Here is a 12,936-nt window from a genome sequence, read left to right as displayed (position 1 = left end):
GAAGTGCATCACAACATAACGAGACGTACTGACACTTCCGGTGGGTACGTTCAAAATACAAGTTAAAGTATTAACCAGCATTAAGATTTTAACTTTGTAAAAGAAAATAACTTACTTAGGGGAGTGTCATTTTTTGTGTGTATGAAAAAATTTGCTGATACACAAAATAATGTTACAACACATCATTCTTATCTTGTAAAACAAAACCAAATGTTATGTTTTCTCTAGAGAGGGAAACAGAGATTGATTAAATATTTGGTTTTATATTTACAATCTGTTTTTATTTCTATAAACAAAAGAAACACAACTAGGACAAAATTTTCTCATGTACAGTATCAACCGTTTCTTCCTCATTTCCTTTTTTCTTCCACCCATTTATGTCTCTCTGCTTCATAGACGAGAGACTCCTCAAATTCTTCCAGGCCATCTCCTTGGCCATGCCTTTATCTCTGTATAGAGAGTACACTTTTGAAGGGCAGTAGATGTATTTCCCTGCCACTTCAGGGAAGCCCATATGAATGTGTGGGCTATTTGGTCCCTGTTCCAGGTCCATGTCACAGAATCTGCAGAGGCGGCCTGTTTGTTGGGATTCTGGCCTTTTCCTTTTTTTCTCCACCCTCTTCTTGGTAGCATCCAGTTCCCTCTGTCTGAACAAAGGGGTATTTTAGGGTTATCATTCCCTTAGCAGTTTAACTTTGATGCACCTTCTTTGAACAATAGAAATACTATAGTGGATGGAGGCTCCAACTGTCTCATATTGGGACTCGGGCTAACTACAGGCAAGGTTACTCTTTGTCTGCCTTTTTCCCTCAGGCTGCTGCTGCTTTTCTAAGATGCCTTCCATAATCTTCTCTATTGAGTCTTGTGTGAGAGATGTAGACAGGGATGGAGGAGGTGGGTTAAAGACACCTGGCTCCATGGAAGACTACAGGAACATTAGTTGTGTCACTCCCTTCTGTTGAAGAGTGCCACAGTTGCTGAATCTACAGAAGTTGTTTCTGGGCTTGTGTTCAAAGAAGAACTGATGTTTAGAGGTTTACCTAAGTGCTTCACATAACAGGATATGTACAGTTTCCTTTTTTGCCCTCAGTTTAACTTTGTTGTCCTCATCCATTTCATCATTTTTGCTAGCATTAGCCCCAGCGCTAGCCAAAATGTCTCCCTCGTCATTAACTTCACTTTCTACAGTGTCCATCTCAGCCATAGATTGAACTCGTTTCTTGTTTTTTGTCTTGCCGTGTTTGTCGTTCACCATAGCCCCATCCTAGTTAGTCATTTTCTGCTGTTTATCTTGGTAGTATTTCAAGTATTCAGGGGCTTTGACAAAAAAAGACCCGGGAACAGTAGTTCAGTGGTTGTGTCTTGTTCCTTTTTTTTTTCAGTGTATTACTCCCGAACCCTGATTTGATCCATATTTTCTGCACTCTGTACCCATACTTTCACACCTAGTTTTTTTAAAAAGTAAACGTGGCCACTTTTAAATAGCTCGTGACTGAATGTTTGGACTTAGAATAAATCAGGAAGATGTTAGAGTGAAAACGTAATTATAAAAATGTGAGTTTGAATTATTAATAATTAATGTGAGTGTAACAGTGGGTGCAGAGAACTGTGCTAGAAAAATTTGTTTGAGAACGGTAAAATCATCTAGAATTAATTTGCTTTTTTCATTTTCATTGGGAAATTTTTTAAATTATGAAGATTAAATTAAATTCAAACTTTTGTAAAAGAACAAAAAAACAAAACACACAAATCTAACACACTCCAAATACTCAATCTGTGGAAGTTAAATTAATTAACATGCAAATTTCCAATCCTTTATCACAGGTTACTCTGACTGTTTGTATTGTCACTCTACTTTGAAAGTCCACACCGGAAGTTTTGTACGTTCACACTGTAGTTTCTGTGTCTGACCACTGGAGGGCAGTGGAAACTGGTGGATCTCTTTATTTTAAACTGTGTTTACGATTACTCGGCTCTACCCTCGAAACAGCTGTGATTTTAAAGTATTTTCATGTTAAATAACGGCAGGTCTGTCATAAGTTTGCTCTAAATGGGCGCTTTAACCAAATGTCATACCAGAAGTGTCTGTCCCTGCCGGGACACCGTCCTTCCTGGTGTGGGTGTGGACACAGATGACTACACAAATAATGGAGGAGAATCTTCACAAGTCTGTCTCTTGAATTTAGCTTTACATTTAAGTAGTTTGCCCTCCTTTTTTGCTTTTTGGTTGAGACTTTTAGCTGGCATGCTGTGCCAGGATGGGAAATCTTTTTGGAAAAAAGAAACAAACCCGAGTGACAGAACAAGACAAAGCGATTTTGGTAAGTGTCACACAGCTAGCTCAAGTGTTAGCCTGGAATTCTGTGCTGTAAAACAGAGCGAGCTCTTGTGTGCTAATTTAACAACTTCGGTTATCGAGTAGCCCTCAGCAATATTTTATAAAGCAAAACATCTAAATGTTATTATTATTCAGGGTCTACTCTTCTGTCTTAACGTACTTAACCGCTTAATCCTCTTCGATTCGTTCTTTAAAGTGTCCTTTAAGCAAACACTGTAAGTCATTCAAATTCTAACACTGTAGTGTACTTATTTTTCTATGCCGGTATTACCGGAGGACCTTAACGTAAGCGCAGCCAGTAATAATCAGATTATAGCTGCTGTAGTTTGTGCAGACTGCTACAATTTCTAAACCTGGATCAACAAGAAGTTGGTATGGCTGAATTAGTTTGAAGCGTATCTGAGTGCAGTGCAGGTGTTTGCTTCGTTCATGTCTCTATTTCCTCATTTCAGCAACTCAAACAGCAAAGAGATAAGCTCAGGCAGTATCAAAAGAAGATCAATGTGCAGCTGGAGAAGGAGAGGCTTCTGGCCAAACAGCTGCTGAAGGATGGCAAAAAAGAGTGAGTACAGTATAATCAATGAAACCATAGTAATGATTGAAAGGAGAGTAAAGGCATATATGTTCTCAGCACGAAATATATCAATACTGCTCAATAGGGAGCGTAATACTCAGGACAGAAAGGACAGCTTCCCTGCAACTGTTCTTGCAGCTGACTTCCCAGAGTTCATTAATATAAAATTAAAATTAAGAAAAATAAAGTTTTGAAATCTGCAGTTCTGAAATGTTGTTCTAATTGATGTCTCTAAAGCTTATTTCAGGCAGAATCCTTAAAAAATAATAAATAGCGAAAAACACAAATCAAGCTGACGTCTTCAGTTGTTTTGCTTGTTTGAGCAGCTGTGAAGAATCCAAAATATTTCCTTTCACTGTCACCAAATTCAGTTTAACAGAGGGCTGAACTGGATGAAAATCACCTTCTCTCCAAACTTCTTTATCAACCTTCCTTTTGTTTTCTCTGGGTTATCTACTGCAGCTGACTGTGAGCACATGTACAGTGTTGGTGCATGTGCTCAGGGTGCTTGGACAGAGAATCAGAAACTAAACGTAAATCCAAAGCCAGTTAATAGTGGCAAGAAAGCAAATGGGATGGGAGATGGGAAAGAAGAGAGGTTTTTTTTACTGTTGCAAAAAGAATTTGGGAAGACGAGACATTTTGTGCAGCGCTTTTTTTTTGATTGTCAATCATCTCTTACATTTCTCCCTCCTTACTACAAGCTTTAACGTGTTTATTTGAACAGGAAAGCTCTTCTCTTACTGAAGAAGAAACGCTATCAAGATCAACTCTTGGACAAGACAGAGAACCAGATAAGCAACCTGGAGCGCATGGTGAGCGATCGGCGAACTGCACTGACACTCAGCAGCGTTTAGGTGGCGCTCACAGCTCCTCCCTGTGCTCCTCGTTTCAGGTTCAAGACCTGGAATTCGCCCAGATCGAAAGGAAAGTCATCGATGGATTGAAAGTTGGAAATGAATGCCTGAAGAAAATGCATGAGGTAGGTGATGACATGTGGCCTGCAGATGTTTTTAAAATTCATCACCTGTTATTCATGAGCTGTTATCAACTCTTTTTCGCTGCAGGTGATGTCTATTGAAGAAGTAGAACGGATTATGGATGAAACTCAAGATGCCATTGAGTACCAAAGGGTAGGTCCTTTCAGCTGGTAATTGGGTTCATTTATTATTTTAGCCTCTTTTACTTCATTCTGCAAGTAGATGTGGAGAGAGTGAAAATTTAAAAGGATTTCTCAAATCTCTGTAGATTAAATTTCACAGATGTAAAATTGGTTCGTATCCACAGTCATTTCACTTTTTAAAAACTTGTCGTCTCTCTGCAGCAAATTGACGACATGCTGGCCGGCTCCTTATCTCAGGAGGATGAAGATGCTGTGCTGGCTGAACTGGAGGCAATAACTCAGGTTAGTTTAATCAGCTTTAAAAGAAAGAAAAAGAAAAGATTAGATCGCACTTTTAGCAAGCAGCACCCTGCTCTTCATTTTGATTCTGAGTTCTGACCTGTCGGATTTTGAACTTTCTCTCAGGGAGATGTCGAGCTTCCTGAGGTCCCTTCAGACAAACTGCCAGACGTTCCAGAGGCCGCGGAGGAGCAACCAGGTTTGTTGTCTCATGTTTTTCCTATCCCAGGTTCACACTGCTGCACAGTCCTGTTCAAAAAGCAAGACTGACTAAAGTTCCAACCAGAAGTCTTTCATTATCCATTGATAACTCTGTTGTCACACCTCCTCAGGTTAAGAGTCTTGGTTTTATCCTTGACAGCACTCTTTCCTTCACAGTACATATTAATAATGTCACTCAGTCTTCTTCTTTTTTTTTTAATCTTCATATTAACCGCCTTCATCCTTCGCTCACTCCAAACAGTACCGTCATACTTGTCAATGCACTTGTCATATTTCATTTAGATTACTGTAATTCTCTTCTCTGTGGTCTATCTCAGAAATCTCTCCACAAACTGCAGTTAGTTCAAAATATAGCTGCTCATATTATATCCAGAATTAGATCCACTGAACATGTAACAGCTGTTCTTAAACAGCTCCATTGGGTTCCCATTCACCTCCCTGTAAATTTGAAGATCCCACTTCTTACTTTATAACCTCGCTCCTCCATATTTATCTGATCCTCTCCATACGTTTTATTTTGTTGTACTAATGTAAGGTGACCTTTAAAGGCACCTGTTAATAAATATGTTATTATTATTATTATTATTACTAATGACTTTTAGAATATGTGCATGACACTTCATAGAAAAAATCCAACAGCCATCCTCCCATCGTGTTTCATATCGCAGAGGCTGTGCTGAAACCTCAATAATATCTTCTTTCCACGACTGTAAACACTTCACCACCAGAAAGTAATTTTAGAGGAGTCAATAAATAGAATGCTTTTATTAAAAGGCTGTGCTGAGTCACCGTGGGCCCCGGTGACCTTATCACTCTGTTTAAAACTAAAACATGCAGTGTGATGAAGCTTAAATCTCGCTGCTGTCTCACGTCTTTAAAAAGGTCTTTAACGAGGTGTCTTCTTGTCACGTTGGCGCTTTATTAGATGCTTAAATGCAAAGCTCAGAAGAGAGAGGTCCTCAGAAAGCGAGGTTATTACATCTATTAACATCACGTTTTTATTCAAATAAATGGCAAAAACCTGCCCTGCAGCTGTTTGCAGCCACTACTTGCAGATTTTTGTGTCGATCATTGTTCTTTCGCTGCTGAATCAAAATGTCTGGAAAGATTCCCGTCTCATTAGATTAGATTAGATTAGATAGATTAGATAGAACTTTATTAATCCCTCGGGTGGGTTCCTCTGGGAAATTCGATTTCCAAAAAAGCACAGCACCGACAGAAGTTACAGAGTTACAGAATATTATATATATATATATATATAATACACACACACACACACACACACACACACACACACACACACACACATATATATATATATATATATATATATATATATATATATATATATATATATATATATATATATATATATATATATACAGAGACAATATAAATAAAATATACAAAGGGGATAAATAGAATAAATAGGAATAAAAAATAAAAATACAAGTGAATTGCACATTTCAAGTATTGAGTCTATTGCACTGTTGACTATTTACAAAAAGTATTGCACAAGGTATTGCACAGTGAGGTGAAGAGGCACTACAGCTTAGTTGTTCCCCCCTCCTTTGTCCTCCTGTCTCCCCTCCCTCTCCCCTCCAGGGAGGAGTTAAACAGTCTGATGGCGTGTGGGACAAAGGAGTTTTTAAGTCTGTTAGTTCTTGTCTTGGGGAGAAGCAACCTGTCACTGAACAGACTCTTCTGGTTGTTTATGGTCGTGTGCAGAGGATGCCCAGCATTGTTCATAATGTCCAGCAGTTTCTTTAATGTCCTTTTCTCTGCCACTGTCACCAGAGTGTCCAGCTTCATGCCGACCACAGAGCTAGCCTTCCTGATCAGTTTCTCCAGCCTGGATGAGTCCTTCTTTGCTGTGCTGCTCCCCCAGCACACCACAGCATAGAAAAGTACTCCAGCAACCACTGACTGGTAAAACATCCTCAGGAGCTTCCTGCAGATGTTAAAAGACCTCAGCCTCCTGAGGAAGTACAGTCGGCTTTGGGCTTTTTTATACAGGTGCTCTGTGTTGCATGACCAGTCCAGTTTATTGTCCACCCACAGCCCGAGGTACTTGTACTTGTTGACCACCTCCACCTCCTCCCCCTCTATCTGAACCGGCAGTGGACCTTCTCTGGACCTCCCGAAGTCCACAACCAGTTCCTTAGTCTTTGAGGTGTTGAGTTGCAGGTGGTTTGTGTGACTCCATGCGACAAAGTTCCTCACCAGACTTCTGTACTCCTCTTCCTGATCATCCCAGATACACCCCATGATGGCCGTGTCGTCTGCAAACTTCTGAATGTGGCATAATTCAGAGTTGTAGCAGAAGTCAGAGGTGTACAGGGTGAAGAGAAGAGGGGACAGCACAGTTCCCTGTGGTGCTCCTGTGCTGCTGACCACAGTGTCAGACGTGATGTCCTTCAGCCTGACGTACTGTGGTCTGTCGGTGAGGTAGTCGGAGATCCAAGCCACCAGGCAGGGGTCCACCTCCATCCTGTTCAGTTTTTCTTGAAGCACACAGGGCCGGATGGTATTAAAGGCACTGGAAAAGTCAAGAAACAGGATCCTGACCATTGCCATCTTTGTGATCTTTGACTCTCAGTTAATGGTGAGGAATGGTAGAGGCACACCTGATAGGAAGTAAAAGGCTGTCAATTGTTGAAGCTTAATCACTCTGGGGACCGTTAAATTGTGTGTGTAACATGCATATAAGCGTGAAAATGCTACATTGGATTTACTAAAAATGACCTACATACATGCACTTTCTATACACATAAAAGGTAAAAGTACTCTTTATTTGAAGTAAATGTTTTAATCAATCCGAGTATATATGTGAAGAGTCTTGGTAGCCTTGGTAGTTCATAGGCAGAGTTTCTTCAAGATTACATACTCTATGGTCACTGTAGCATGATTAGTACTCAGTAGATACTTTATACATGTATAATCTGTATTAGGCCTGGGCAGTGACACCCAACATCTGGTCGCTACAGAGAAGTTTGTAATTCCTTAAATGGTTGACAAGAGGCCATAAGGGGTTTTTGGGGGCAGCACCGTGTGCTTCTTTGCATCCAGTTTCACTCTACCGACGGCAAATGTCCAGCAAATCCTCGTCAACCATTCAAAAAATACAAATTTTTCCTTAGCAACCACTTGTTGCCATATGTTCGCTGACCCGTCTCTAGGCCCCTGTGGCTGAAACCTCAGTTTTGTTTCTGCATTGTTGGATCTGTGAGTTTTCTGCACTTGATCTGTGATCTCACAGCAGGTCCAGGTTGTGTGTTTTATGTTATTGGACAAGATGGTGATGATGTTGTGTCTGCTGTCAGGTCAGGCTTCAAGAAAAATGAACTTGGGTTTTATTTTTGCATAAAAATGAGTTCACTGCAGTGAGATCAAATAAAACAATACAGAATAAAACAATTTTGGTAAGTAAAGTTCAATAAAGTAAACTAGTCTCAGCAGAGGAAAAAGCTTGGAGCATAAAATAATACATTGGTTAACCAAACTTGAAAAACTTCAGGAAGATAACTGGTGTACATGGTATGCAAACAATAGCAAGCACTGAAGCATACTAAAATGCTGTAAAATACTGTAACATTACCTATAAAGATTTAGCATGTCACGACTCTACGGCCCCTCATCCTGCTTCTTTCTCTGTCAATCTCTTTGTTTCAGAGCGGGAGCGTCCCAAGAAGAAACCGCAGCGAGAGGCGCTCGCTTTGTAGGAGCACGACTGAGGATCTTCAGCCGACAGCAGCTGGTTGCTCAAAGACCCAAAGACAGCAGCCAGTCTCAGATAACCGAGCCTCCTCCACCCCATCCAGCGGCTGTTTCTCCTCATGGGCTGCAGGTTCACACGTGAAGCGAGTCAGGACCGGTTCACCGCAGTCACAAATGCTGATTGAACCATGAAGACCTGTGAGATCAGATTATCGTGCCTAACCTTTGTTTGATTAGTTCTCTGTGTTTACCATCAGTCATTTGACATACAGTGACCTAAAGCCATGTGTGTATGTCATTTTAATTCCTCCCTCAAAATATCTTCGCCTGATGGGTAATGTTTTTAAAGAACCAGTTCACCCACATTACAGAAACACACATTTAGCTCTGTGCATCCAGGTCTGTGCTGCCATGCTTTCTCAGATTGTGGTGATTTTTTTTTTTTTTTTTTTAGTTTTTAGTTTTTTTGCTTTACAGCTGCAGTAAGTCCAGCTGAGATTAAATTGCTTTTTTCCTGCTGTAGAATACATATATCTGTTCTGTCGTTTGTCCTGTGAGGGAGGGGTAAAAATGCAGAAGAGACATTATGATGGTGCTGTGCTCTGGCGATCTGATCCACCTTCCTGTCATCTTGTTTGCCCTCTGTGTGCTCACCAGTAACTGATACCTGTACAGCAAGTTGGAGTAAATGGAGTTAGCCCTATCTACCCTTATTGTAGACTTTGTGACCTAAACACATAGAACAAAATGATGGAGGAGTTAATTTCCAACTTTCACCATGAACAGAGCCTCCTTCACATATGGCGATAAATTGTTCACCCTAACATTTGCCTGGCTCTTTACTTTCTTTGATATATGTCGTTCTACTAATGCACTCAGCCTGTTTTTATCTGTGTAAAATCTCCCACTCAGCCTCCCTGCAACAAACGCACACATCTGGTGAAACAAAAACTTGAGGAGCGCAAAACAAGCATCTCCGCAAACATAGTAACATAGATGATGGATCGGTGATCGGTGAATGTAATAACAGAGAAACAAGCCTGGGAACCATCATTGGTCTCTGACAAGTTCACATAGAGACATTTTTCTTCCATGTATTAACTTATTTGTGATTGCAAAAAGGGATGATTAGATCTCATTTCTGCTAGTTTTTAAAAATCTTTGCTTATAAAACATTTGCATTTAGCAACAGGATGGAGGGGTACGTTGTTTTTCTTGTGATTTGAGTGAACTGATCCTTTAAAGCAGGTATAACAGAAACATAACATTTTCTCTGTAAAGTCTTTGGTGTCTTTCTCTTACCGTAAAGGCCTTCTCTTCATCTGGCTTTGCTTTCTGAGTTACTCAACCCACCCTAAAGTACCCCCCAAAAAACAAAACAAAAAAAACTATTTGCATCAGATTCGCAGAATATTCTCTCAGTCTGACCCCTTTTCAAGCAGCTTAACTAATCTAATTCCTTGCTCCCCTTGTGGATTAGTTCAGTGTCATTGGAGAAAGGGCTAATCATATCGTCTGTGGGCTTACCTCTGACGCCCAGACAACAGCTGGTAATCTCTTCAAGGTAATAACTTGACAGAACCTGGGGCTTTACCCATCAAGTATGATCAAAACTAATTATTTCAGTGTTTGCGTATGATGCTTTAGATTTTCTTACATATTCATGTTAAAGTGGTGCAAGAAGGGTGGCCTAGATCCAGAAGGCTTAAAGCTTGTGCATCTTTGAAGATCCAGCTAACTAATCTGTAAATCAGTTAATCTCACAGACAGAAACACTGATGACTAATACTGACAGTCTGCGATTCGCCAGTCCTGCTGCAAACTACTTGTCTTAAAATGGCCTCAGATATTGTACCTCTATATATTCTTTTTACAATAAAAGTGTTTTTTTATTGCCGTTCGTTATCTCACTGCCTGTAAATCACTGTTCCGATTGTTATTCAGTGAGTGAACACAAGGTGGCAGCAGATGACTCAGTTTTGAAGCTGCTGGTCTCCAGTTTTCTCTCTCCTCACTTCACAACTGACCAAGGCAGGTGGTCTCTATGTGTTGGAATAAATGGGAGTCCTTCTCTCCACTATCTCCAAATGCTTCTTATAAGGGATTCTTTCATCACTGAGCTTCTGTCTCTAATTTTGTAGGGTCCTTACATAAGGACCTTGAGATGACTGTTTTGAACTGGTGCTGTGTAAATAAAACTGAATTAGGTACACAGTTTACTGTGGGGCTTCCCTCTCATATCCAGATGAAAGTTATCTTGTAGCTAAAATGTAATATTTTGGGCCGCCTTATTTTTCTAAATCTATACCAATCAGGCATAGCATTGTGTTGGTCCCCCATTTGCTCCCCAAACAGCCCTAACCTGTCAAGGCATGGACTTAACTAGATGCCTGAAGGTGTGCTGGGGTCCAGCACATCCCAGAGATGCCCAATTGGATTAAGATCTGGGAAATACGGAGGTCAAGTCAACACTTCAAACTTGTTGTGCTCCTCAAACCATTCCTGAACCAGTTTTTGTGGCAGGGTGGATTATCATGCTGAAAGGGGCCATCAGGGAATGCTGTTCCTCTGAAAGAAGGTACATGGTTTCCAACCATGCTTAGGTAGAAGCTACATGTCAAAGTAGCATCTCAAGGTTTCCCAGCAGAACATTGCTCAAAAGAATCACATTGCCTCCACCGACTTGTCTTCTTTCCATGGTGACGTGCTGGTGCCAGGTTTTCCCCAGGTGAGCAATATCCATGCACCCAGCCATCCACGTGATGTGGAAGAAAATGGAATTCACCAGACGAGGCCACCTTCCTGCACTGGTCTGTGGTCCAGTTCATGCTTGCGTGCACATGGTTAGTGCTTTTAACAGTGGACAGGGGTCAGCACAGGCAGCTGGACTGGTCTGCAGCTCTGCATCCCCATACACAGCAAACTGTGATTCACTCTGTACTATGACACCTTTCTGTCAGAACCAGCATGAAGTTTTTCAGGAATTTCAGTAGATCCATCTGTTGGATTGGACCACATGGGCCAGCCTTCATTCCCCATGTGCCTTCTGTTCCTTCCTTGGACCACTGTTGATAGAGGAACACTCTACTGGAGATGCCCTGACCCTGAGGACAAAATGTTAACTTGCTCCTTTATATAACCCCTCCCTCCATGAATATCCATCAGTGAATATGATAGGTATTCACTTCACCTGTCAGCGGTCATCATTTTACGTCTGATCGGTGTATGTTTAACCTATTTCCCACATCACACAAGGGGAAATGGGTCAGATGATGGCATACAAAGAAATTTGTTTCCTGCTTTGGTGTGGAGGAGCTTGAATGTCCTGCACAGATCACTTTAACGATTAAATGACAGTAATGCTTTTGTGTCCATCTGGAATGAAAAAGGCTCTGCTGACAGTGAAAAATTGAGGGTTGTAATCCAATCATTTGCTTACCCACATTGTTTTAGCCTTATGTCAATTTATTTAATTTAAATGTGAAGATATTGAAAACTTTAATAGCACAGTGTGGTGCTAATGGGGGTACAGAGGTGTGGTGCTTTACCGAATTCTATAAAATTGCATGATTTATCTTTAAAGTAACGATTGGCATTTCATCAATGCTATAAAAGAAGGGGAGACTGTTGACGAGCCCTCACCATCCTCTTTAATTTCATCAGAGTAGGAGGCACAAGTTTAATGATCTGTGTTATTATAAATCTCAATGATTGGTCTGTTTTATGGTTTGCAACCTGATTTGTCATATTTTTGAATCAATATTAAAGATTAAAGGCCTTTAAAGTCTTAATATTAAAAAAACAAACAAAAAAACACACATAATGAATCTGTTACCCCCCCATTCTGTGGCTTCTAGCATGTATGACTAGCATGTATGAAAAGTACAGGCCCACCATGACCTTGCTCTGCTATTGTTCTGAAGGTGATCGAAGCTCATTCAGCTAAGGACAAAGCATCAGATAGATAGGGAGACATTAAATGTTCCCATCTCTAACCTTGAACCATTCTCTCCGACAAAGCCGATGTATTGACGAGTCTGAAATAGCCCGAATTGCTTTTGTTCACTTCACACTGTTTTTTGTTTTTATTTTATTTTTTTTTGAATGGACTGAATCCACTCTGACTGTGCACTACAAGCCTTTTCGGAGGTGTGTGGGAGTGGGCGGCGCACAGACTGAATGTCAGAGCGCCGCGCTTGCTGATGAATCACAGACGTGGATCTAAAGCTGAGAGAAAAAGCCTGAGAGGACGATGATGAGTAGGCTTCACATGAAACGCTGCTGAATAAATGCTTCAGGTATGTAGGTGTGTATGTGTAACCTGCCCACCCGGAGTCTTGCCTACCTGATTACACCCCCACTGTACTGAATATACACACATGCAGAACTTTACTGAAGTGAAATGTCATTTTCAACAAGTTTATTTAAAGGCCCCAGTCCTAAAGGACAATTTTAAGTACTTTGTTTCCAAATTCTGACAAGTCACTTAATTTTTACACTGTTTCCTGTGTTCCCCTTTCAGTTGCCCGTTCACTTCCTATCATCTCTCCATTTTTGGCTGTCTAATAAAAGGATGAAAAGCCCCAGATTTATGAATAAAATGTCTCTAAATCACTAATTAGCTCACTAAAATGTTTTAAATGCTTAAAATGGATAAAAATACATTGGAAAGACATTACTTCT

General features: G+C 40.6%; 2 protein-coding genes across 15 annotated transcripts in view; both read left to right on the top strand.

The window, feature by feature from the left end:
* Window positions 1-1,962: 1,962 nt before the first annotated feature.
* LOC147323872 (charged multivesicular body protein 6-like) lies at window positions 1,963-10,150 on the top strand. Its single transcript, XM_086304541.1, has 8 exons — window positions 1,963-2,321; window positions 2,791-2,900; window positions 3,640-3,727; window positions 3,808-3,894; window positions 3,980-4,045; window positions 4,237-4,317; window positions 4,441-4,513; window positions 8,209-10,150. The coding sequence occupies exons 1-8, from the start codon at window positions 2,259-2,261 to the stop codon at window positions 8,256-8,258; spliced, it is 618 nt and encodes a 205-aa protein (XP_086160667.1). The 5' UTR covers window positions 1,963-2,258; the 3' UTR covers window positions 8,259-10,150.
* A 150-nt stretch (window positions 10,151-10,300) lies between these two features.
* Window positions 10,301-12,936, top strand: part of baiap2b (BAR/IMD domain containing adaptor protein 2b) — a 77,408-nt gene continuing 74,772 nt past the window's right edge. For all 14 annotated transcript variants that reach the window (XM_086304507.1, XM_086304504.1, XM_086304510.1 and 11 more), the window contains exon 1: window positions 10,301-12,551. In XM_086304507.1, the coding sequence (XP_086160633.1) occupies window positions 12,543-12,551 (9 nt within the window). In that variant the 5' untranslated portion in view covers window positions 10,301-12,542. The remainder of the gene's footprint in view (window positions 12,552-12,936) is intronic.

Source organism: Aulonocara sp. 'chitande type north' Nkhata Bay, linkage group LG8 (assembly GCF_057382095.1).
Source record: "Aulonocara sp. 'chitande type north' Nkhata Bay isolate Kocher_YH1m ecotype deep benthic linkage group LG8, A_spYH_male_GT1.1, whole genome shotgun sequence".
In the NCBI taxonomy this organism is placed as follows: domain Eukaryota; kingdom Metazoa; phylum Chordata; class Actinopteri; order Cichliformes; family Cichlidae; genus Aulonocara; species Aulonocara sp. 'chitande type north' Nkhata Bay.
The sequence above is the reverse complement of the archived record's forward strand: the minus strand, read 5'-3'. Positions and strand labels throughout refer to the sequence as shown.

Excerpts from the sequence above, each read along its gene's own strand:
- LOC147323872 (XM_086304541.1), top strand. The coding sequence starts at position 2,259 with ATGGGAAATCTTTTTGGAAAAAAGAAACAAACCCGAGTGACAGAACAA. Across the intron at positions 2,322-2,790 it reads AACAAGACAAAGCGATTTTG|CAACTCAAACAGCAAAGAGA; the intron begins GTAAGTGTCACA and ends TCCTCATTTCAG. Across the intron at positions 4,514-8,208 it reads GGCCGCGGAGGAGCAACCAG|AGCGGGAGCGTCCCAAGAAG; the intron begins GTTTGTTGTCTC and ends TCTTTGTTTCAG.